Source organism: Protopterus annectens, chromosome 10.part0 (assembly GCF_019279795.1).
Source record: "Protopterus annectens isolate FY-2018-M chromosome 10.part0, PAN1.0, whole genome shotgun sequence".
In the NCBI taxonomy this organism is placed as follows: Eukaryota; Metazoa; Chordata; order Ceratodontiformes; family Protopteridae; genus Protopterus; species Protopterus annectens.
This window is the reverse complement of record NC_056744.1, coordinates 4,550,080-4,575,012: the sequence shown is the minus strand read 5'-3', so window position 1 is coordinate 4,575,012 and position 24,933 is coordinate 4,550,080. Positions and strand designations below refer to the sequence as shown.

General features: G+C 43.5%; 1 protein-coding gene across 1 annotated transcript in view; it reads right to left on the bottom strand.

Moving 5' to 3' along the window:
* MBTD1 (mbt domain containing 1) overlaps positions 1 to 24,933 on the bottom strand; it is a gene marked incomplete in the record, with an annotated part of 2,241,711 nt that overhangs the window by 1,812,301 nt on the left and 404,477 nt on the right. Inside the window, 1 exon segment of the mRNA XM_044084938.1 lies at positions 18,290 to 18,407. Within this exon segment, the coding sequence (XP_043940873.1) occupies positions 18,290 to 18,407 (118 nt within the window).

Below are 24,933 nucleotides of genomic sequence, written 5' to 3'. Positions count from 1 at the left end.
GGTAATCTGCTAGCAGGTTGCCCTCAGTCGGCCTGAATTCCAAAGTCTTGGGTCCTGCTTCTGTTGCTGTCTTCTCTTCCATGACATCAGGTCGTCAGGGGTATAAAACATGCAGCCGATGCCATTTTCCTCATGTCAGGTGCCCCCAAAAAGGTAGCAATACTATATATATATATATATATATATATATATATATATATATATATATATATATATTACACATACACACATGCATCAATATAAACTTTACTTTCATCTAAAAGCAAATACACCACATAGGTTGTAAAAGATATAGGGGGATGGCGGGAGGGTAACCTGGACTGCAACAGTGAATACACTCGAACATCTACATTTATGATAAGTGTACACAACTGAACTATGTTCTTCGTGTTTCACTGTTGCAGTCATTACATTTGGGTAGAATCCCAAAGCTATGGTTGGGAGGCTGGAGCTAAACAGCATTAGGTGCAGCTATAAGGCCCTGCAGCACTGCAGTGGCAAAGCCTGTCCTGGACTTACAGAGTAGAGAGGCAAATGGTAATGCTTTGTAAAGGTGTGAACAGAACTCCAAGCAGCAGCCTCTAGAATGTCTTTGGTTGGTACTCCTCTGAGAAACGCTGCCTAAGTAGCTGCAGCTCTGGTGGAATGAGACCTAATGCCCTTGGGGCACAGGTTTACCACGGTGTAAGTAGCAGAAACGGATGCAGTGGCTTATCCACTTTGAAATTGTCTGCTTTGAGATGGCCTTTTCTTCTGATCCTGTAGCATATGACACTAGTAATTCCTCAGTTTTTCTTAGAGATTTTGTCCTGCTCAGGTAGAATCTTAGCTGTCTGTGCACGTCCAAGGAATGCAGAATTCTCTCCCTTTTGCTCTGCGGATTTGGATAAAAAGTTGGCAGATGAAATGTTTGGTTAAGAGCCACACTGGAAACCACCTTAGGCATAAAAGTAGGATTTGTCCTCATAGACACCCTGTCTGGGTAAAATATGATAAAAGGCTCTACAGCCATGAGGGCCTGTAGCTCTGAAACTCTTTTTGCTGAAGTAATTGCTAGTAGCAGAGCAGTCTTCCATGATAAGAACTTTCTATCAGCAGTAGCGGCTGGTTCAAATGGAGGCAGGGTGAGTTTTTCCAACACATAATTATGCAGGTAATGGTGATCATCTAGGAGGCCTTGGATTTTTGGCTCCTCTAAGATACTGCTTTAGTAAAGGATGAGAAAAGATTGGTGGCTCTGTATTGCAATGAGCCGAAATGGCAGAGGCATGGATTTTGATTAATGAGAAAGATAGGCCTTTGTCAAGCATCTCAGTTAAGTATTGTAATATCTGAGGAATATGTGGGTTCTGCTGTATCAGTTCCTTGTGCTTGATTCCAAGCACAGAATCTCTTCCATTTGTCAGCATAAGATTTTCTAGTACAAGGCCTTCTGGCTTCCAAAATGACATCCAACACAGCCTTACTGAGAGGTGTCGTTCGTATGATTACATGATTAGCCATGCTGCCAGGTTCCGAGTCTGTAGTTGATTGTGCAGGATCTGATTGTTTTGCTGGGACAGCAGTTGTGGTCTTTGAGGCAAGGTCCAAGCTGGGTATTGAGACAAGTTCCTTAAGATTGGGTACCAGTATTGATGGGGCAATTAATATCATCTTTGGCTTCTCTTATCTGACTTTCAGGAGGACCTTGGGTAGAAGAGGCAGAGGAGGAAAGGTGTAAACTGACAGGTTTTTCCAACTGAAGGATAGGGCGTCCACTTTCCATGCTTGTCTGTGATAAGTCCTTGTGCAGAATCTTTTCAATTGATAATTTTGAGGAGAGGCAAATAGATCTATGTCTGGGCTCCCCCATTTCTCTGTTATCATGCTGAATACTTGTGGATTTAATTTCCACTCGTGAGGATCCATAAGGTTTCTGCTTAAGTCGTCTGCCAGAGTGTTCTGTTTTCCTGGCAGGAATTGAGCTTGAAGATTTATTTGGTAGGTCAAAGCTGTGTCCCACAGTGCCATGGCTAATCTGCAAAGGGGGTATGAGTGTGTGCCCCCTTGCTTGTTTATATGCCACATGACTGTGGTGTTGTCCGTCTTTATCAGTAGTTGTCCTGGATGATGCAAGTCCTTGAAGGCTGTTAGGGCATTTTGAACAGCTAGCATCTCTTTCTGGTTGATATGTAGATGCATTTGATTTGGTGCCCATATGCCCTGAATGCACCTTCCTGCCATGTGGGCCCCCCAGGCATAATCTGATGTGTCTGTTAAGGTTTGGCTGGCAGGGGGTAGAGTGAAGGGCCATCCCATGTTTTGGTGACAGGCCTTTGCCCACCACAGAAACTCCTGTTGCAGGCAGGGGATGAGAGGAATCATTGTTTCCAGACTGTGTGAATGCTGACTCCATAAACGTTTTAGGTACCACTGAAGTTTCCTCATATGCAGTCTTGCATATGAAATTAGTAGGATGCAGGATGCCATGAAGCCCAGAGCCTAAAGAATTTGTCTCGCAAAAGACTGGGTTTTTGTTGCTATCAGTTTGAAGTAAGTAGTCAGTTGCCTTTGTTTGTCTGGCATGAGGTAAGCCATCTGGGCAGTTGTATGCAAGCTTGCACCCAGGAATGTTATCTTTTGAGAGGGTACCAGCTGTGATTTCTTTTCGTTTATTGTGTACCCTAGGCATGCTAGAAGCCTTTTCACAAACGCCAGGTGTCGTAGAAGAGTGTCCTTGTTCTCTGCTTGAATGAGACAGTCATCCAAGTAAGGATATATTTGAATACTTCTTTGTCTGCAAAATGCAATTACTGGTGCCAGGCACTTTGTAAAGACCCTGGGTGCAGTCGATAAGCCAAAGGGCAGTGCAGAGAATTGGTAATGCATTAAGCCAGTCTTGAATCTCAGGTATCTTCTGCATGACTGTCTTATTGGGACATGCAGGTATGCCTCTTTTAAGTCTAAAGTCACCAGCCAAGCATTCTTGCCCAGCATGGGCAAAAGCTGTTGCAAGGTGAGCATTTTGAATTTTGGAATGTCCAGGTATGTGTTCAAAATCAATAAATCCAGTATTGGCCGCCAGGCCTTGTCCTTTCTGGGTAGCAAGAGCAGTCCTGAGAAAAAACCTTGTCCTTTTTTCCTGTTCTGGTACTGTCTGAATGGCCCCCATATCCATGAAGGACGTAACCTGTTTTGGCAGGTCTGGCCAACCATTTGTCATTCGCAGAGTGTGGAAATGGAATCTATATCCCTGTGATACTATGTTCAGTACCCACTTGTCCTGGGTTATTAACTGCCAATTTTGAGCAAAAAGTGCTAATTTTCCCCCTGTGGGTGCTGCCAAAAGATAAGTGCTTGGTGTAGGCAGAGGGAAGTCATTGGGATTGCTTTCTGTAGGCTTGCGCTTTATCTCCTCCAGATTTGTTGGTGGATGTGCCCCACTGCTTTGACCTGTATGAGTCTTGAGCCTGGTACCTGGATCCCTTAGGGTGTCTGGATTTGCCCCTTTGAGCTCTGTCTGACACAGGAAAGGACCACTTTTTTTATAGGCCAGTGTCTACTGAATCTAGGTCGCTGCACTTGTAAGAAATCTAACAGTTTGCATAGACTTAGCTTTGTCTTCCATTTTCTTTAAAGCCTCTTCTGCCTTAATACCAAACAGAGAATCATGCTGTAAAGGTGCATCTAACAATTTAGCTTTAACATGATCAGGCAAATTTTGTTCCTTTAACCGGGCATGCCTCCTAATCACAGATCCAGTAACTGCGGCCTCTAAAGAATCAAAACCACATTGCAAAGTATGCTTTCCAACTTGTTCAGCTGCATGCAATGTTGCGTCTTTCGGCTTTTCCCGGTTATGGGTCGCCACAGCAGAACTCTGGTCCGCTAATGATTGGCAGATGATTTTTACATGCTGAGTTGCCGGCCCTAACGCACAACCTTCAACGAAGGCACGCCCATTCACACGTCTCCACAGAAGATGCTCTAGCTGGGAATCGAACGGGACAATGTCTTGCTAAAGATAATTCCTGATCAGAAGAAGAATCAGAAGAAACAGAAACCTGATCTGAAGATTCATAGTCAGTGTTTTGCCTAGGCCTCTTATCTGGAGGGGGATGGGTATCCCTGATCAAGGTAATAAGGTCTTCAGCCATTTTGATCATCTGTTTTTTAGACATAGAGGCCTGTGCACGTGGCTCAGGCATCTTTTTTTAGTTTTAGAAGGTGTCTTTGCCTTTGGTTTTGCAGCTTTCGTTGGTTTGATATAAAAAATATTGAGGTCTGAATACACCCTCAGAAGCCAGTGCCTGCTAAGCAGCTCTGGACCCATCCGAGGGAAATACATCCGTCGATCCAATACCTTGAGTATCTTGTGGCATGCCGGATACCACGTGGGTGTCGGTAGAGGCCTGCGACTCAAAGGTAGCGGGTATCAGGGGCTGCGAAAGTGCCTCACTAAGTACCGGTGACTAGCTTAGGAGAAGCTTCATCAGTTTTGGATCTGGACTGTCTTCCTCTGTCCTTTTCTTTGCATTTCTTATGTACTCCGGTAGTCGGATTGCTATCCGACGACATTTCTGGGTAGTTAAATCTGTTTCCAAAATACTTAGATGCAAAAATATGCAGACGCTTAATAGTGCGTTGGTTAAATCTAGCACAAAACCGACAGCCAGGCATGTTGTGATCAGAGCCTAGGCAAGGAATACAGTATAAATGGAAATCCTTATGCGGTATTTGCTTCCCACAAGTAATATAATTAACTTTTTCTGACATCGGTAAAAAGCAAGAAAAAAGTTTCTCCAACGGTGTACTTAGCTTTATTGAAGACTTTGGTTCTGAAACTCAAACGCGAATATTTCAGTAGTCACTTGCGAAATGCTTCTGCTTTGGGCACCACGCGGCAAGAAAGACTAAAGAAAATGGCGTCGGTTGCATGTTTTATACCCCTGACGACCTGACATCATGGAAGAGAAGACAGCAACCAACGCAGGACCCAAGACTTTGGAATTCAGGCCGACTGAAGGCAACCTGCCAGCAGATTACCCAAATGTAATGACTGCAACAGTGAAACACAAAGATCATCAGGATACAGATGATGGAACCCTACCTAGCCTGGCCAGCCGAGTAATTCACAGTAATAGAGAAGAAATTAGGAAAAGTGATAGCTCAGACTTTGACAATGCATTATGTCATCAGTAAAATAAGGTGAAGCAGCATGATAAACAAAAGGTTTGCTAAGAGTATTATGGTGTCAAATTTGTTATATGGTCAAAGGAGGATAAATGAAAGAATGCATATGTTGGATATAATAGTATAAGCCAGTTCTGATGTTTAGATTAACAATCTTTCTTTGGAAATAACTCATTCTTCCAGAACAGGGCAGGTAGTAAAACATCAAATTGTGGTGTTAGCAAACAATTGTGAAGATGCATTTTTATCTAGTGTATCATTGAGAATAAAGGAATTTAATATGCAAAAATACATTTTAAGGAGGCTTCCAATTCCAGTTTAGTACTTTCAGCAAAAGGGTTTTCATAAGCTCTTATGATGCTAGACGTACAGCAAACAAGCATGTTATAGTGCCTACTTCATCCTCCCACACATTCATTATATGTCCATGTAGCAAATATGGTAATGGAATTTATTAATCTTTATTACTCCCTTGTTAATAGATATACTTCATATTCACTATAACTCTAAATCAAACTAACAACTCATCATTTGGACTGCACTGGTAATCTAATGGTTACTGACTGAGAGCAGCTGATGTTTTTGTATAAACAAATTCATTTGAACTGAACGTAATAAAGTCACTACAGCTTTTGATCAAGCGACATATCTTGTCTGCCTGTAAATATCTAAAAAAACACCACACGTACTATAAAGTACAGTTTTGTACCTACCATAAATGTAGATGTCCGATAGATATGCAACTGCAGTCATAACATATGGGTTGTCCTGCCTCAGGCAGCCCTCGGTCGGCCGAATTCCAAAGTCTGGGTCCGGCGTCGGCTGGTGTCGCCTCCTCTCCGACGTCACAACGGCTGGAGTATAAAGGCATCGGCCGACGCCATCTTCTTCAGTGTTTCTTGCCCCAGATGCCAGGTGCTCTCCTAGGAAGGCTAAATTTGGTGAATGGATAAACAATTCCAGACATGCACAACAGTAATAAACAGATACACCATAGGAGATACCCCCAGCTAAAAGGAACAGGGGGAATGGACCCAAATGAAGGAAAAGAGGGGAAGGAGGGAGGGAAAAATCTGACTGCAGTTGCATATCTATCGGACATCTACATTTATGGTAGGTACAAAACTGTACTATGTCCTTCAAGAATGCAACTGCAGTCATAACATATGGGTTGAATACCATAGCCAAACTGGGGGTGGATGGAGCTAAGAAAAGGATGGTGTAGCTAAAATGCCCTGCAGGACTGCTGAAGCAAAGCCTGCTCGGGATCTGGAGTATAAAGGCAGGTTGTAGTGTTTGGTAAATGTATGCACGGAGCTCCATGTAGCAGCCTCTAGAATGTCCTTTGTAGCCACTCCTCTTAGGAAAGCTGTGGATGTGGCTATAGCTCTGGTGGAATGTGGCCTAATATTGGCTGGCACACTTTTTCCATGGTAAGAATAGCAGAATCTAATGCAGTGTCCAATCCATTTTGAAATTGTTTGCTTGGAGATTGCTTTTCCTTGTATTCCAGCAGCATAGGCTACAAACAGCTGGTCAGACTATCTGGTGGCCTTAGTTCTGTCCAAGTAGTAGCGTAGTTGCCTGTGTATGTCCAAGGTATGCAGCAGTCTTTCCCCTCTATTTTGAGGACTGGGGAAGAAAGTAGGAAGGTGAATAGCTTGATTTAGAGACACCCTGGAAATCACCTTTGGCATGAAAGAAGGATTTGTTCTTAGAGAGACTCTGTCCTGATGGAAAATGAGGAAAGGGGGTACTGCCATGAGTGCCTGTATCTCCGAGACTCTTCTTGCTGATGTGACTGCCAATAGAAAAACCGTTTTCCATGATAGAAATTGCATCTCCGAGGTTGCTGCTGGCTCAAAGGGAGGAAGAGTTAATTTTTCCAGTACAAAATTGAGGTCTCATGCAGGTACTGGTTGTTTTCTGGGAGGCTTGATATTCTTTATCCCTCTCAGGAACTGTCTTAGCAAAGGATGTGAGAACACTGGTGGATCACAATTGTATCTTGCTGAGATTGCTGAGGCATGAATCTTTATGGAAGAATATGAGAGTCCAGAATGAAACATTTCTGCCAAGTATTCCAATATCTGAGGTATACTCAGTACTGTTGTATCCTGACCCCTGTTGGCAGCCCAGATGCTGAATCTCTTCCACTTGGCTGAATAGGCTTTTCTGGTGGATGGCCTGCGTGCTTCCAATAAGATGTCCTGAACTGCCTTGGAAAGATTGGAAGAAGAAGGAGTTAAAGTAACCTCCAGGCTGTCAGATGTAATGTTTTCAGGTTTTGGTGAACAGTCCTGTAGTTGTGTTGTGTTAGGAGCAGGGGCCATAGGGGCAGAGGCCACGGTTTGGTCCGAGTTATGCTCAACAGCAATGGGTACCAGTGTTGCTGCAATGGGTACCAGTGTTGCTTTGGCCAGTCTGGAGCTATCAAAATGCCTGTTGGTTCTGCTTTGATCTTCAGGATCACCTTGGTCAACAGTGGCAGAGGAGGAAATGCATACATTTTTAGGGAATTCCAGCTGAAGGAGAGAGCATCCGTTGTCCAGGCTAGTGCATGATGGGTCCTGGTACAGAACTTTTCCAGGTGATGATTCGTGTGAGACGCAAACAGATCTATGTCCGGTCTTCCCCATGTCTTTGTTATTTGTGAGAAAATGTGGGGATGCAGCATCCATTCGTGTGGATCCAAGAAATTTCTGCTCAGCTTGTCCGCCAGTACATTGTCCTTGCCTGGCACAAACTGGGATTGCAGGTGTATCTTCAGACTCAGTGCTTTTTCCCAGAGAATCATTGTTAGTCTGCAGAGGGGGTATGAATGAGTCCCTCCCTGCTTGTTTATATACCACATGACAGTGGTGTTGTCTGTCCTTATTAGTAAATGTCCTTGCTGCAGTGATTTTTCGAAACTCTCGATTGCATGCATCACTGCCAGCATCTCTTTTTGGTTTATGTGCAGATGTCTTTCCTTTGGTGTCCATTGACCTTGAACGCAGCTGCCCTCCATGTGCGCCCCCCATCCATGATCTGAGGCGTCTGTTGTAATTATTTGACCTGCTTGAGGTCTGTTGAAAGACATGCCTTTGTTTAATTGACTTGCTTGAACCCACCACAAGAATTCCTTTTGCAGACATGGAATAAGTGGGATTACGTCCTCTAGGCTTTGGCTGTGTTGGGACCATAAGCTTTTCAAATACCATTGCAGCTTTCTCATATGAAGTCTTGCCAAAGGTATCAGAAGAATGCATGATGCCATGAACCCCAGGGCCTGCAAGAGTTTCCTTGCAGTCAGCTGGGAGAGCTGTGCTAGGCCTTTGAAGTACTCTGGTAATTGCTGTTGTTTTTCCTCTGTGACGTAGGCCATTTGTGTTTGTGTGTCCAGTTTGGCTCCTAGGAAAATAATCTGTTAGGATGGCTGTAGCCTTGATTTCTGAATGTTGACTGTGTATCCCAAGGCCTATAGTAATTGCATGACATAGTCCAAGGTTTGTCTGTTGTCTGCTTGTATGAGGCAGTCGTCCAGGTAAAGGTATATTTGAATTCCCTGGAGTCTGCAGTGTGCCACTACTGATGCCAAGCATTTCGTGAACACTCTGGGCGCAGTAGATAAGCCAAACGGCAATGCTGAGAATTGATAGTGCTCTGTCCCTGCAAGAAATCTGAGGTATCTTCTGCAGCTTTGTCTGATTGGGACATGCAGGTATGCCTCCTTGAGGTCCAGAGTGACCAGCCAAGACCCCTTCCCCAGCATGGGAAGGAGTTGCTGTAACGTCAGCATTTTGAACTTTGGCACAATGAGAAAGGTATTTAGAGTAGACAAGTCCAGTATAGGCCTCCATTTGTTTTCCTTTCTTGGAACAAGGAACAGTCTTGAATAGAATCCCTGGCCTTGTTCCTGGGGAGGTACCTTTTCTATTGCTTTTATACTTAATAGCTTTGAAACTTGAATGAGTGCCTCTGCCCTTTGATGGTGTGGCAGGTTTGGCATGCCTTGTCTTGTAGGTAAAGTATGGAAGTGGAATCTGTAACCCTTGTCTATTAAATCCAGAATCCAACTGTCCTTGGTTAAGATATGCCAGTTTTTTGAGAATAAGGATAATTTTCCGCCCAAGGGTGCTTCTCTCTGAGCCCTTGTAGGCGGTATGAAAGTCAAGTCATTGTGATTGCCCTTGTGGTGCAGCTGGACTGGCTGCAGCACTTCTTTGATTTGTAGGTTGCCATTGGTGTCCCCTGTAGGAGCCTCGGTATTGGCCTCTGCCTCGGCCACGCCTGTTCTTTACCCTTTGAAACTTGTCCGAGTCTGGGAAGGACCAATTCTTTGAAGGCCAGTTTCTACTGAATCTGGGTGGCTGAACCTGGAGGAAATCCTTGACTGTCTGTACTGACTTAGCTTTTTCCTCAATGGACTTCAACACATCTTGTGCATTAGCGCCAAAAAGCTTCTGTTTTTCCAGAGGTGCATCAAGTAACTTTACTTTGACATGGTCTGGCAGTGGTTGATCTTTTAACCAAGCATGTCTACGTATCACAGCCCCAGTCATAGCTGCCCTACATGAAGCTTCCAATGCATCATAACCACACTGAAGAAAATGATTGTTAACCTGCTGAGTGTTATGTATGTGATCCTGCAATGCCTTTCTGTCAATAAGCTCAGGAGAGGCTAACTTTTTCTGTAAATCATCCAGTAAAAAATCCTGGTATTGAAACATATGAAAAAGGCAGTTAAGAGACCTCATGGCTAGGGTGGTAGAGATATAAACTTTTTTACCCCATCTCTCCATAGACCTGGCTTCCCTATCTGCTGGCAAAGGATTCTTGGCAGTGGAGGTAGCCACTCCCTTGGGACCCTGTGAAATAGTTTCTAAATCCACGGTGTGGCATGACAGGAGGAATAGCTAAAGGTCTGTGCTGGGGAAGCTTTAGGAAGGTACGGAGCCTTTTCCTGGAATCAGAGAATTCCTGACCCTGCCATTGGAAATGTTCCCTCATTGAGTGCAGGACTTCACCAAAAGAGAAATCCTCAGGAGGAGAGGCAGAGGGAATTGATTCCTCAGCATCAGAGTCCTCATAGGCCTGGAAGGATTCTTCTTGAATATCTGAATGCTCAGAATCCCCAGAGGCCTCATCTGAAGAGAGGTTTTCAGTCTGCTCAGTTCTAGGCCTTTTCTCTGCAGGAGGCTGAGAACTTCTGTCTGGGTGAGGCTGAGACCCCCTGATAAGGGAAATAAGGTCTGCAGCAAGAGACAATCTGTTTATCAGAAGAGGGGGCCTGGACAGCAGGTTTAGGATGGGCCTTGGCCTGGCTGGCGGCCTTAGCACGTGCAAAGGCCTTGATGGACATAGATACAGGAGGCCTAGCAGCCCCACATGCAGGAGTGACCTTGTCAACCGGAATGGTGTCGGGTAAATCAAGAACTTCGGTATCCGGAGGAAAAACAACAACCGGCACCAGAGAGGTCTCTGGGACCGAAGTACTAGTTAACGCTCTGTTGTCAGCCTGGAGCGGCTGAATTACCGCTTCCGCAGGGACCGAAGCACTAGCGGAGGGTCTAGGAGTAGAATCGGTAGAGGACGCGGGCCGAGGATGCTGGTCCCGGTCCTTCCGTTTTTTGGAAGATTGAGCTGTCGGTTGATCCGACGGCATGATATACGCGAAGGATTCACCAAAAACGTCTTCAGCAAATTCTGCCTGGCGCCTGAGAGTGCGCTTATTAAAGCAAGCACAGGTAGCACAGGCCGAGACGTCGTGGTCTGGGCCCAGGCAAGGAAGACAGTAAGAATGGAAGTCCTTATGAGGTATTTGTTTACCACAAGACAAACAATTATTAGCTTTCTCAATTTGTTCTGACATCGGCTGAGGCAAGAAAAAATGTTCCCCAACGGGGTACTTAGCTTTTAGATGACTTCGGTACTGAAAACACAGGAGCTGACCGACCGGCACTTGCGAACTGCTTCTGCTTCTGGCACCGCGTGGCAAGAAAGACAGAAGAAGATGGCGTCGGTCGATGCCTTTATACTCCAACCGTTGTGACGTCGGAGAGGAGGCGACACCAGCCGACGCCGGACCCAGACTTTGGAATTCGGCCGACCGAGGGCTGCCTGAGGCAGGACAATCCATATGTTATGACTGCAGTTGCATTCTTGAAGGACATCTACAAATACTAAAAGGAACACCGTTCGTGAGATGAGACAGAAAACGGTTGATCATCAAGCACTTTCATTAGTAAAGATGATTTCTACTGTTATTATTATGATGATACCTCCCCTCTTCATGTTTCCATCCTGGTGGAGGGCCCAGGTACACACCCTTCTTTTTGTAATCATTCTCATCACTGACCACTTTCTTTTGTTTCCTATGAAAAATTTAAGCACCATACTCATCAACCTGTTTAAAGATGCTACAAAATTCAGTTGAATAACTAGGAAAAACAAGTCATTGTTAATTGCTTCATTCAGTTTATTAATCTCTTCCTTGAGAGATTTCATCTTCTGTAGACTGTCATGAACCATGAGCTGCATAAGCTCACAACCAATCCAGCCAAAAAATTCCAATAATTTGTGGTGAAAAACAGAAGAGAACACAACCCCAGAGGAATTTGAAGATATATAAACCCTTGGGTACATGCTTGTTGTGCACACAGAAGTTCAAAAAAGAATTATCTAATTGTAGTACCCAGTATTTCTTTAGTAATTTCTCAAACTGCCTAAACATACCATTCAAGGAAAGATCCTTGCCATTAGATGCTTCCATCACAGTTCATTCATCACTGGATCCACGGAAATTATACAAAATGGAAAACCATTCCTTAACATCCATAAAGTGGTCAAAGGTTTCCCTAAAAATATTGTTACCGATATCACCGAGGTGAGTTTAGGCAACCCTCTGGAACAAACTGCAGCATATGATCCACCTGGCAATTTAGTATTGTGCTCAACTAAAAAATTGTTGCCAGAACCTGTGTTAGTGCCGCCAGCTGTACTAACTAAATAATCCACCTGGGATTTTAACTGCTGCATATAATTTAAAAGGATGGTAAGATTCTGAGGTGCACGAGACATGCTTGTACTAGCCTCCGGTCCAAAAAGTAAATCCAATTGTGACATCCTAGGAAATGTAGTAACCACAAAATAACCAAAAAAAAAAAAACCAAAAAAAAAAAAAAAAAACAAAACCACACAGGCATACTATAACCACAAAATAATAAAAGGTATGCCACTCCTGAGATGACACAGAAAACGTTTTATCATCAAGCGCTTTCGTTTCTAAAAGAATAGGAATGACAAGAGTAAATTAAAAGATCATTTCCTTCCATTTAATTTGGCAGTAAAACCAAAAACAATTCTTAATGGCATATAACTCATATACAATTAATAATCAATAATGGCAATGAAAACAATAAGTTATATAATTTTTTAGATTTAAATCAATCCTAAAAACTGTTGTTATAAAAATAAAAGTTTAAGATCCACACAAGCTCAGGTGAACTGTGATAAGAAAATCTACTGCCACATTTTATTATATTGGTAATGTGTATAATTAGAAGTTATGTACTTATCATAACTTGCCATCTGTGCTGTCCATTTGTCCATTTTCATTCTTCCTCACGATCAGGTCTAGGATCAGACCCTTGGATCCAACTCTGCTGCATCCACCAGACTTTGGATTTGAAATTCGAGCTCCTCCCTTTACCCATAATGCTCCATTCCATCCCCAACTCCTCAGACAGTGTTTGCTGCCTTACCTCTACAGTGTTAGAGAGAGACCAGACACAAGGAAAAACTGAGGCTCAGACCAGGAACATGAAGGTACCCATATCACCCAAAGATCTTTCTAGGAGTGACAGGGCTGGGGGGTGGCTGGGTGGGAAGGTGAGGAAGAATGAAAATGGACAACACAGATGCCAAGTTAAGTACACAACTTCTAAATCTGATGTTGCCCTTTTCATTCTTTCTTACAAATGGGTCCGAGTCCCCAGCTATGTAACTCTCAGGAGGTCCTCGAGGAAGGACATGTCAGAGCACTGTCGAACCAAAGGAAGCTCTGCTTCTAGAGACAATGCCTAATTTGTCATGTGTAACAAAGGTATGAGTCTTTGACTAAGTGGCCGCAGTGCATACATCGGCAATGGAAGTTTGAGGAAAAAGCAGAGGAGGTAGCCATAGATCTAGTGGAGTGAGCTCTAGGAGGATGAGGCAGATCCAAACGGTGATCTATTTGGCTACTGTAATTTTGGAAACTGCATGACCCAACTGATTAGGGGAAAAGGACACGCACAGCTGATCACAGAACAAAACAGTACCGAAAGTCTGAAGATAAAAACATAATATTCTGTGAACATCAAACACTTGCAGCATAATATTCACCTTTATTAGTAAGGTTTGGGAAGAAAATTGGTAATTGAATGGACAGGTTAAAGTTGGTCTCTGTAGCCACTTTAAGCCGAAAGGAAGGGTTGATTTGAAGGTAAGGAGGCCTAGCTGATAAAGCCTGGAGGTCAGAAATTCTTTTTGCTGAAGTGATAGCTACTGAAAACATTGTTTTCCAAGGAAGAAATTTCATATCACATTTGTCCACTAGTTCAAGGGGTTTCTGGGTTAATGCTTGAAGGACCACCGTCAAATCCCAAGAAGAGGGATCCTTTATCGGGGATGTAAGGTGAAAAATTCCCTTCATGAAAGCCTTGCATAGTCTGGAAGATGCCAGTGATAATGGTTCATTTCCAGTGTGGAAGTCTGATATGGCTGTGAACTGGAGTTTAATGATAGAAAAACTAGTCGCTTCCTTAAAAACAGTAGCGAGACAAAGAAGAATGCCTGAAGTAGGTGCTGAAAAGGGGTTAATATTCTGACTGGATGCCTAAAGAGAAAATCTTTTCCACTTGCTTCTGCAGACTTTCTTTGTGGAGGCTTTCTCACAGACCAAGATAATGTCATGAACTGGGGAAACAAGCAAGCCTGGACCATCTTACTATCACTGGAAGTGGGGAAACCATGTGTTCAGTTTGAGGCCAGAGAGATTGGGATGTCAACTTGCTGATGGATTAGATAAGAGATCCTGAGTGGGCTCCAGTATCCATGGAGAATATTTCAAGGGAGACCAGAGGAAGGGGAGCCATACCTTTCGAGGTCAGAAGGGGGCAATGTGGATGACTGAGCTCTTCAGCCTGCTTGCTTTCTGTAAAACCTTCAGGATCAGCAGAAGAGGGCAATAGACACAGAGGAGACCGAGGAGCCAATCTTGAATCAGAGAATCCTTCGGTGTCTCCTCCGGAGGGGGGATCGGACAGAAGTACTTGCTGCACTTGTTGAGGGGACAGGCAAGTAGGACTCAACAAAGCTGGCCCCAGTGGTTGAAGATCATATTTGCTACTCTTTCACTGAGGGACCACTTGCGAGGAGTCAAAATGGACCCGCTAAGTCTGTCTGCCAGTGCAACGGTTTCCACCGGCATGTGCGTTGCAGCAAGTAAGCAGTGTGAAGAGATTGCCCATTCCCAGACCCTCATGGCCTCTCTCTGCATAAGTGCTAGGAATGGGTTCTTCCTATTTGTTGATGTACCAAATTACTGACATTGTACCCGTATGGACTGCAATAGTCCCTAGAGGGAGAATGTCCTGAAACGCTTGCAATGTTAGGAGGACTGCTCTCATCTCTAAGACACTGATATGCAACTTGGTCTCCGAGGAGGACCACATGCCTTGGACCTTCTTTCTCATGAAATTCCCCCACCCACCCCAGTTGGGAAGCGTCTGTGGTCACCGTGGCTGTTGGTAGAGGAAGAGAGAATGGTCTGTCCAGAAAGAGGTCGCCTGACTAGGTCCACCAGCGAACATGACATTTGCAAACTGCAGTGCGTTTTACTGGAAATGATAAAGGACAGTAAAGAATGGACCACTGAACTGCCAGTGTCCACTGAAGAATTTGCATAAAGAATCCTGCTAGAGGAATTAGGAGAATGGCAGCTGACAATGACCCAAGAGCTTCTAACACTAGTTTTGCTGGAGGGGATGCAAGAGACAGTATGTCCTGCACCTGATTTCTCAATGAAGTGATACGATGAAGAGGTAATGATGCCACTTGAGTCGTAGTATCCAGCTGAGTTCACATATATTCCAAAGACCATACAGGAATCAGTTTAGATTTGGCAAAGTTTACAGTAATGCCTAGGGAGATGGAGATCTAAAGCAAGTAATCCCTGGCTTGTAGAAGTTGATGCCTGGTTGGGGCACTAGGAGCCAAATGTCGAGATAGGGAAACATCTGGAATCCTTTGAGTCTCAAGTCAGCTGCTATAACTACCATATTTGGTGAACACCCTGGGGGCTGTGGTGTTTCCAAAGGGCAGTGCTCTGAATTGGTAGTGATTGGCTCCCAGTCAAAAACACAGGTAACTCCTGGAGCACCTGTCTATTTTGATGCAACAGTATGTATCCTGGAGATCTATAGAACACATCTAATTGTCCTTGTGCAGAACAGGCAGGATGGACTGAAGTAACCATTCGGAACTTTGACTTCTTTACATACCGATTCAAATTGTTTAAATTCAAAATTGGTCTCAGGTCTCCCATTTTCTTTGGAACTAAAAAGAAGCAGAAGCAAGTTCCAAATCCTATCTGTTCAGGTGGGACTTCCTGGATGACTCTCTTCGTAGCAGCTTTTGAATTTCCTGAACTGCATATTCCCTCTGACTGGGTGGCATGTCGGGGACTTTCTTTCTCTGGATAGGTGGTGGAAAGAAAAAGGGTACATAGTAACATCTGGATATGATTCTTAGCACCCATTCATTTTTGCGATATTTGTATAGGCGTTCAGGTCCAAGGAAAAGCTACCTTCAACTGCCTCCAGAGATGGACAGTCAACCAATGCTTCAGAAGCACTAATAGGGCCTATCAGAAAAGGAGTCTCTGATGCTCTGGTTTGGCGAAACCCTTCTGCCTCTGGGGCAATGTCTGCCATTGAAAATTCCTCCACTACTTCTGGAAGAAGTCCCCCCCCCCCCCCCCGCCCATGAGTCCTTAAAAGGTTCCAGAGATTTCTGGAGCCACATTTTCTTACCACCTCGTTGGTTCCTAGAGAATGATCATTGAGGAGAAGAAAACAGACAGGGTCTTTCCCTCCTGCTCGCAGCAGGTGAGCGTGTCTTTTACTGATGGCCCATACAAGGAGGGGCCATCAAAGGGGGCATTGACAAAAGATGCCTTGAAGGGTTCTGCAAAGTTACATAGCCTCATCTATGCATGTCTCCTAATGGCTGTGCCTGAACCAGCTGCTCATGAGGAACCCTCCATTATATGGGAGATTAGCCTCATCGATGAATAGGCAACAGATGAAAGGGTAGCCAGTTGAAGGGAGACCTTTCTGAGATCCACCACAGACATGGACTCCGTGAGAGTTTGAAAGCTCCCTGATCAAATCTCTCTGTAAGCGAGTAAAATGTGCCAAGTAATTTAACGACCTCAGTTCAAACGTGGCTGAGGCATATATGCACTTTCCAAATCTATTCATTCCTGTGGACTCCCTGTTCAGTGGATGGACAGAGGAGTCTTGCTTGGCTAGCTCCTTCTTAATGGCTGCTGCCACAACTATGGCATTAAAAGGGACTTCGTCACTTCAATGGGGTTTGTCTGAAGGAGGAACCAAGAATTTTTCCAGGTGCTTGGGTATGGGCTCGACATTGTCTGGGTCCTTTCAAGCCCAGGGGGAAACTAGATCAATAAGTTTATCCACTCAGGGGTCACCCAAGATGTAGACAGGCCAGCCCGAAAAGCCTCCAGGAACACTGATTCTTCAGAAGGAGCTTGGGAAGACCAGCCAACTTTCTGTTCGAGGATTTCCAGGATGTCCCCACAAGAAACATCATCAGATGACGATCAGGGAATCCTTCTCTCTCATCAAAAGCAGTGTCTTCTGTGAGAGACTACATAGGGGTGTCTATGTGCCTCCTCGTACACGTTTCTCTTCTGAAGTACCTCTTCAGTGGAGTGGTCAGGAGAGGTGTCAGAAGAAAGGGAAAAATCCCTCTGGGGAACCTGTGTGGAAGCATCTCTGAGCTGGCTGACCCTGAGGAGCAGAGATGATGAGCTTAAAGCTCGGACCCAATGAGGGGCAGGGGATAGGATCTGATACTAAAGAGGATGTCTCTCTCTGCAAAGAGAAAGCCCTTTCTACTACCTGGTAGGCTGATTGACCCAGAGACACCTCTCCCCTCCCTTCCTCAGAGCTGAAGCAGCAGAAGGAAGGAAGGCCAGGGTCAAACCCAGATCCAAGCCCTCTGGAGAGAACTGCACCCAAGCTGACCAAGGCCGAAGCACCAAGCAGAAGGGAAGGATGTGACAAGGCAGGAGCCGAACCAATACCCTTGGACCAAGCGCCAACCTCTCAGATCAGAGACCTGCTCTGGTCTGAAGGTATCGGAGCAGGACAGGTCAGGGATACCATCAGGAGTCGAGGAAGGCAGCTTCCTTGGATCAGATGCCAAACCTCTCAGGGATCTTGGATCCTGGGACTCCAAATCCCCAGGTCGGATTGGAGGAGGAGGAGATAGTACCAATTGAGCAGGTATGCTGTTAGACTCAAGACGGGATGGAGCTGGCAGAACTCCATCTGGATCTGAGCACCAAGGAATCTCAGCATCATCCTGTTCATGTTTGCCTTTGTTAAACTCCTCAAAGATCTGGACGAGGCAGTGGATGGGGGCTGGGACTGCTTCCTCAGAGTCTCAAATAACTGTGATGGCAGGAATGCAGAAACTGGCTTCAGCACAATTTTGGGAGTGTGACCTCTGCTGGTTGAATGCATGGGTTTAGGATGGAGAAGGAAAGCTAACAGCATGGGCTGGTCCAGTCAGATCTGAAAAGTGCTGTGGATCCAAGGATCCATGTACATGTGGTAGAGGAAAGCGCTTAACCTAAGTGGTTCGTTTTTTATGTTTTTATAAATAAAAGATATCGTAACTGTCCGAGGTGTTTGTGAGCTGTAATACCTTCCTCAGCGTACTACAGATTTATTTATTTATTTGTTATAGAGTTGGGTATACGCTGTTTAGAGTACATCTCAAATGTAACCAATATCAAATCTATACCAAAGGCTGAAGAGAAAAAGATGTGTTTTCTTACCTGCTTTAGCCTGCTTTGCTTGATTCTGTAGAGTGGCTTGATACTGTGCATAAGCTGCTAATTTAGCAACTAAAGGTTGTTTCTGTAAAACTTTTGCCTTCTTTGTTGGTGGTTTACCCTATAAAGAAAAACAAAACAAATAAAGTCATTTAAAGTATGAAACCACAACTCATTAAATTATACAGATCAGTCACTTTTATTTAATTATTATATATTTTTTATTTATTTGACGTGTGCCAAATAATTCACCACTTGGATTTGGATTTGGTTCAGAATGAATCTCCACATCATCCTGTCCATGTCAAGCTCTGACAGACTCCGAGTCAACCACGAGGAGGCGACAGACTTGGATCTGGCTGGTCTGTGAGATGCCTCGAAGAAGGCCTCTGGTCCATAGGCTCCGTTGGCTCTGGGGAGAACCTCTGGGAATGGAGCTGAGGAGAAGTGGTCCTAACAATTTTTTTTAAGGTGGACTGGGAAATGGCTTCCACTCCGGAGATTGTTTGCGGTACCTTTCCGTCCTTCTCTCTTTCTCTCTCTTGTCCTTATCCTTTGTTTTAGTCCCCATCTCAGCAGGCTTAGAGGGAAGTTGAGTCCCAGCCTGAGGGGGGGGGGGTTCGTCGACTACTAGAGCCGATGTCGAGGTCATCGTATCTAATGGAGAAACTGACAGCAGGCCCTTAGTTACCAGTTTTGCCTTCCTCTCTTTTACGGCCCTGGGGTTGGAACCCTGCACACACACTACATGGCAGATTAAGGTGGGGAATGCACAGGCAAATAACAGAGTGTGTCCATCAGCCGGTGAAAGCTTGGGGCCAACACACTGTACATTTTTTAAATGGTGGTTTTGGCTGGTCAGCCATCATCACACTAAACCAACAACACACACAAACACACACACACAAGGGTTGGTTTAGAAACACACACTTTCTAAACTACTTTTTTTTTCTTTTTCTTTTTTAACAAACCGACGAAATGACGAAGGGGAGGAAAAGGGTTGACCACAAACAACTACACTTACACACTAAATATAAACCAAAAGTTCCACTTACTACACCAAGCTTGGAGCTATAGAGACCAAGATGCGTACACATGAAGTGGCAAACGAGATCTGGGGGACGGTAGGAGATGTGAGGGATTATGGGTAAGGGGAGGAGCTTGGAGCAGATGCTTGATAAAATGTTGCCGGCTCGGATCCGATATGGATCCAAATACCCACAGGTTGCAGATAAATGAAGTTAACTACTTTGGATTGCTTGTTTCCAGATGTCATACTCAAAATTTAAACTGATCAGTTTCTTACCTTTTCATTTTACATCTCGCCAACTAATTCTGTATCAGCAGCATTATTAATCCATCACCTCTTAGATATTCACAGAAGCAGCCACTGTTTATTCGATAAAAAAAAATACTGGTGAAAATGATCTGCTCCAAAAATTCTAGTAAGGAGTTTACTAAACCACTTTTTCCTGCTTACTAATTTGCTTTCCTTGTAATGAGTGGAACAGCAGAATGTGCAGTAGAATACAGTATCTATCTAGCGACTTAACAGCTGCAAAATAATACCAAGCCTGATGAGTACAAGGCCCTTGTCTATTAATAGTCTGCATTTCACAGGAGCAAACCTGAATGCCATGCTGTGAAGACACAGTGGCTTCCTACAGCCTTTAACTTAAGTCACCCATGAGGTGGCTAAGAACTGAATGACAGAGCAGCTGGGGCTAGTAGCCATCTTACTTTTTCCTCAATACATAGAAAGGTAACTTTGTGGGTACTACATGACTACACACATCAACAAACAAATTAAAAAGCAGCAATATTCCGGCAAGGCTAGCCAAGCAGATGATACAGTAGCACCATTCTGTTTTAGCTTGCACTTGCTGCTGTCCCTCAAAATCTGAAATAAATCAGGAGGCTAACCCAATGAAGGCATCATTCTGTTGCAAGATTTTAAACTTTTTTTTTGTTCCCATACATGGATGCTCCAAAGAGTAAACTGTTACACTCTGCTTTGCAAGATATCATCTCATAATCAGTCCCCTCCTCTCCAATTTACTAATGAGAATGGAGTATCATGATAACTGTTGCCATCTCTCTGAATTCAGTACCACTCTGCTACCTTCTCCAATGGTCATGCTCAACTGTTGAAGGCCTTCGCTCATACAATATATCCTCCTCTTTCCTTGTGCTCTTCCCATCTCTCCCATATCCAATGGTGCAGTGGTTTGCGTTTTAGCCTCAAAGCTAGAGGTTCTCCGGTTTGATTTTTGGCTGGGTTGTCTTCTGTGCGGAGTCTGCATGTCCTCCCTGGATTCATGTGGGTTTCCTCAGGGTGCTCCAGTTTCCTCCCACATTAGAAAGCCATGCCCCTGGAGTGTTTCTCCCTGGGCTGCCACAGAAAATTGGCTCATCGAAGTTGGACTTTCCCAGTAAACAAATGTTAAAATAAAATAGATAAATATCCGTTTTACTCGACTGTCTTCTTTCCTGCACATCAGACTGAACCACAGTAATCTGCTCTCCTTGCCAGTATCTGCAATTTAGGCTAATCTGGCTTCAGCATTGGTGTCTTCTTTTCTTCATCTGTACCACAATATGCATCCTACCTGGCCAACTTACGTATTTAACCTCTACGCCCTCAAGCTTTCTCAGGTGCTCAAGCTTCCATGTTCAGGCTTCTGTGCCATACAGAAGCACTAGATGTATCCAAAGTTTTGTACTTATCAGTTTCTATGGCATTATCCCGTCACACATTACCCCTTGCACTTTGCACCAATTTGCTCTGACCTTATCTATCCAGTGTGCTAGTTAACCCCTGTGGGGCAATTTTTATCTTCCCAAATAGCTCTCAGATTTTACCCATTAGCTATTCCTTAATTTCATCCATTTTTAATAAATATAGAAGGGAAATGCGAATGCATTTATTTTACCTTTACCTTATTTCCTTGCATCTTTATCTTAACCATGCACCTATAAAAGTTATCTGGGTTGGGTCTCAAAGCTTTCAATCAAATGTACATGCACCTGTGATACACAGATTCAGTCCAAAAACCTAGGCTGGTTATTTTACCTTGTAAATGCAAACTCCCTCTGAACTACTTCTGAAATGTCCTCTATACCAAACACTTTTATACATTTTTTTTTTTTTTTGAAGAAAACAACTTTCGCTAAGCTGTAATTTCCCATCTAGGGCTTTCTGCCACATCCTTACTGACAAACACTAAATTCCAGTCACTACTTTTATTTAAATAAAATATCCTGAGAAAAACTTATTTCTTTCTAAATTCTTATAAGCTCCATATCCATATTCTTCAGTTGACAACAGATACATGCCAATATCCCCTCACTGCCACAAATCTTCCATTGTCTTTAATCCTTCCTCCTATGAATACAGCATTCCCTTCTCTTTTGTTCTTGAAATTCTGCAGAACATCTACATTGAAATTCTCTCTCTATAAAATTCATATGTAAATTTCTGTTCAGATGATTCCCTTGTATCATGGCATGTTTCACCCTACACTTCTTAATACAATTCAACTTTTTGCTTTTTTCTGTATCTAAAATCATTTGCTTTCCATGCTGAAACATGTTACAGACATTTTTCCAGTTTACTGTTACAATTCCTTAGAGAATGGGCTTACTGTACATCAGTAGCCTGACTGGAGAACGAACATTCGCCAGCACAGTATTAATGTACAAGTAATGCCTGCAAAAAAATGAATCCACCACTTCACGGCAGCATATCATGATGCCATGGAACTCAGACTCAGAAAACGAAACTGCTGCCATTATTTTACACTCGCTAAGCAGCGCTTCTGCTGTTTAGCAAGTGTAAAATGACAAAAAAAAAAAAAAGATACGTGCGTGAGTGTATGCATGCATGTCAGTGAAAGTGAGAGCGAGCAAGCCATTATTTTACACTTGCTATGCAGCGCTTTTGCTGTTTAGTTATTGTAAAATAAAAAAATAAATAAATATAAATAAATAAAGCGTGTGTGAGAGACTGTATGCATGTATGACAGTAAGAGAAAGAAAGAGCGATCGTTCAAGTGTGTGTGTGTGTGTGTGTGTGTGCGTGTGTGTTTCTGTCTGCATGTGTGAGTGAATGCCTGCATGAAAGCAGAGAGACTGTGCGTCTGTCTGTGTGTAACAGAGGGAGAGAGAAAGCGAGAGTGATGTGAAAGTGAATGCACTTATGTAAGCAGAGGAGACTGTGAGAGAGTGAGAATGAATGTGTGTGTGAAAGCAGCTGGAGACTGAAAGAGACTGAGAAAGAAGGTGAGACCGATCTTGTGTGAGTGAATGTGTGCATGAAAGCAGAGAGACTGTATGCGTGTGTGTGTATGTGTGTGCGCGTGTGAGAGACAGAATGAGTGAGTGAAGTGCGAAAGTGATCCAACGCATATGTGAGAGAGTGAAGAGAGAATGATCTCTGCCAGACCTTACAGAATTGGCTCTCTGTAAAATTGTTGTGTTTTACTTACTTACATATTTTTTTAAGTACGGTTTTATTTTTTAATATATTTTGGGTGTAAAATGCTTTCCCCAACACCATTAACATATACTACAGCACGTATGAAACATTAGGCGGAGAAACTATTTTACATCAAAAATCTATTAAAAAAATAAAATGGAACTTAAAAATACATAAGTAAAACAACACATTTACAGAGAGCCCATTCTCTAAGCGCAATAATGCCGTCCAGGGTGTGTTAATGTGTAATTAATGCCCTTCCAGGGGTGTACAACACCCCTGGGCAGGCATTAATTACATATTAATACACACCCCGTCGGGCATTACTGCTTGCTTAAAATGCATGACATAAAATCTCTTTCCTGCTAACATGTTATGCATGCTTTCTAACACTGGACAAATAAGACAATGCAATTTTACACCACTGTTTCACATTTTCTCCAAGCATTCAACTTCACTATAACCCTCTTGTCCCTTTAACACACACACACAAACAGTCATAACTATTCATATTAAGAAAAAATGTTAGGCCAATGGGATGACCTATGTAGAACTCCTGAGCATGCAACATAGTCCTAATGGTTTAGAATTTTTGCTCGGAAGTGTCTGCATAGATATTTTAAAACCCCAAGCACACTTCAAAGATTTTTGTCCCACTGGTAGGTAGCAAATGTTGGAGGTGTGATAGCAAAGAAAGAGGTAACTGGGAATATTGTTTTTAGGGGGGGTGGTAATGCATTGGCAGATTTTAAAAAATTCCTACAGACTACTCTGTCAGAAATATTGGAGGAACAAATGGTTCTAATGAAAGAAACAATTCTTCTCAGCTGGGACAAAGGATCCAATTTTCCTAGACTTGGTAAGGCTGTAATTTTTAAAAAGTAATTACTAGAAAATGGAAATCAAAATCTAAACCAACTGTATTTGAAACACTGGATATTATAACATAACTAAAAGAACTGGAAGTAGTGTGTTCAGAAAAGGGAATGAGCAAATCAGGTATAATTAAAAGGAATTTGTGGGACCAATGTATGCAGAATAATATTCAGGAAGAGTAACAAGGTTTAAGTGAAGGCAATAACTGAGCAATTTATGTAATGATGGGAGTGAATGACAGAAAGTAAGCATGTAATGTATATTGAATGTAAATGAACAATGTGTTAATATGGTTTGATTTATTTTCTATTAATGTATCTGTGCCTTCAGTGTTAATTTAATAAAGGTGTTAAAAATGGGAAGAATGTCAGGCCTCCAAACAGGAGCAAATGCTCCAATGGCATGGCTGTTTGCACAGGCATTAGCTACCCTGAATAGTTGTGTAAAATCGTACCATAACCATAGATGTCCCTCTCTTCCATGTTGTACATCGGCTCCTTTACAAAAGCTTCAGCTTGGCTGTTGCAGCTGAGTGGGGCATCACACGTAGGGCCATAAACCAGGGGCCTTAAATGTGACGTCTGCACGCACAGACCTCAGAACTTGAAAGCCCAGCAGAAGGAGTGGAAGGCCAAGCAGGAGATTATGCCAGTGATGTCAGGCATAGGGCCATGGAGCCCTTATGTGGATTTCATAGGTACCAGGGTAGGGTACAGGACACCAGGGGCCTAAGAATATGCTGGATGGAGTAAGAGAAGGATAAGGGGGGTTTTGGTGGGTGGGAAGGAATACTGGAACATGGGAAAAAGGACATCTATGGTTACGGTAAGATTTTACACAACTACTCTTATGTCCTTCTATTGCTATGTTGCAGTATTCTTGTTGTGGGAGAGTACCACAGCTTAGTTGGAAGGAAGGGTGGCAGATGAAGAGGCTGGTTCTACAAAGCCATGTAGGACTGCCCTGGCAAATCCTGCCCGTGCTCTGGAGACATTGTCTAACTTGTAGTATTTGATGCAAGTGTGAATGGTGGACCATGTGGCTGCTTCCATAATGAAAGCAGTGTCCAGGCCTGTGAGAAAGGCTTTGGAGGGTGCCATTGCTCTGGTGGAATGAGCTTTTACCCCCAGTGGGTGGTTTTTGCCATGGAGTGAGTAACAGAGGCAAATGGCTTTCCTGATCCAACAGACAATGGTTTGTTTGGAGACTGCCTTCTCAGGCCCTTGGGTAGAAGGAAACAAAGAGTTGACTGGATTTTCTAATGGATTTTGTTTTGTCCAGGTAAAATTGTAGC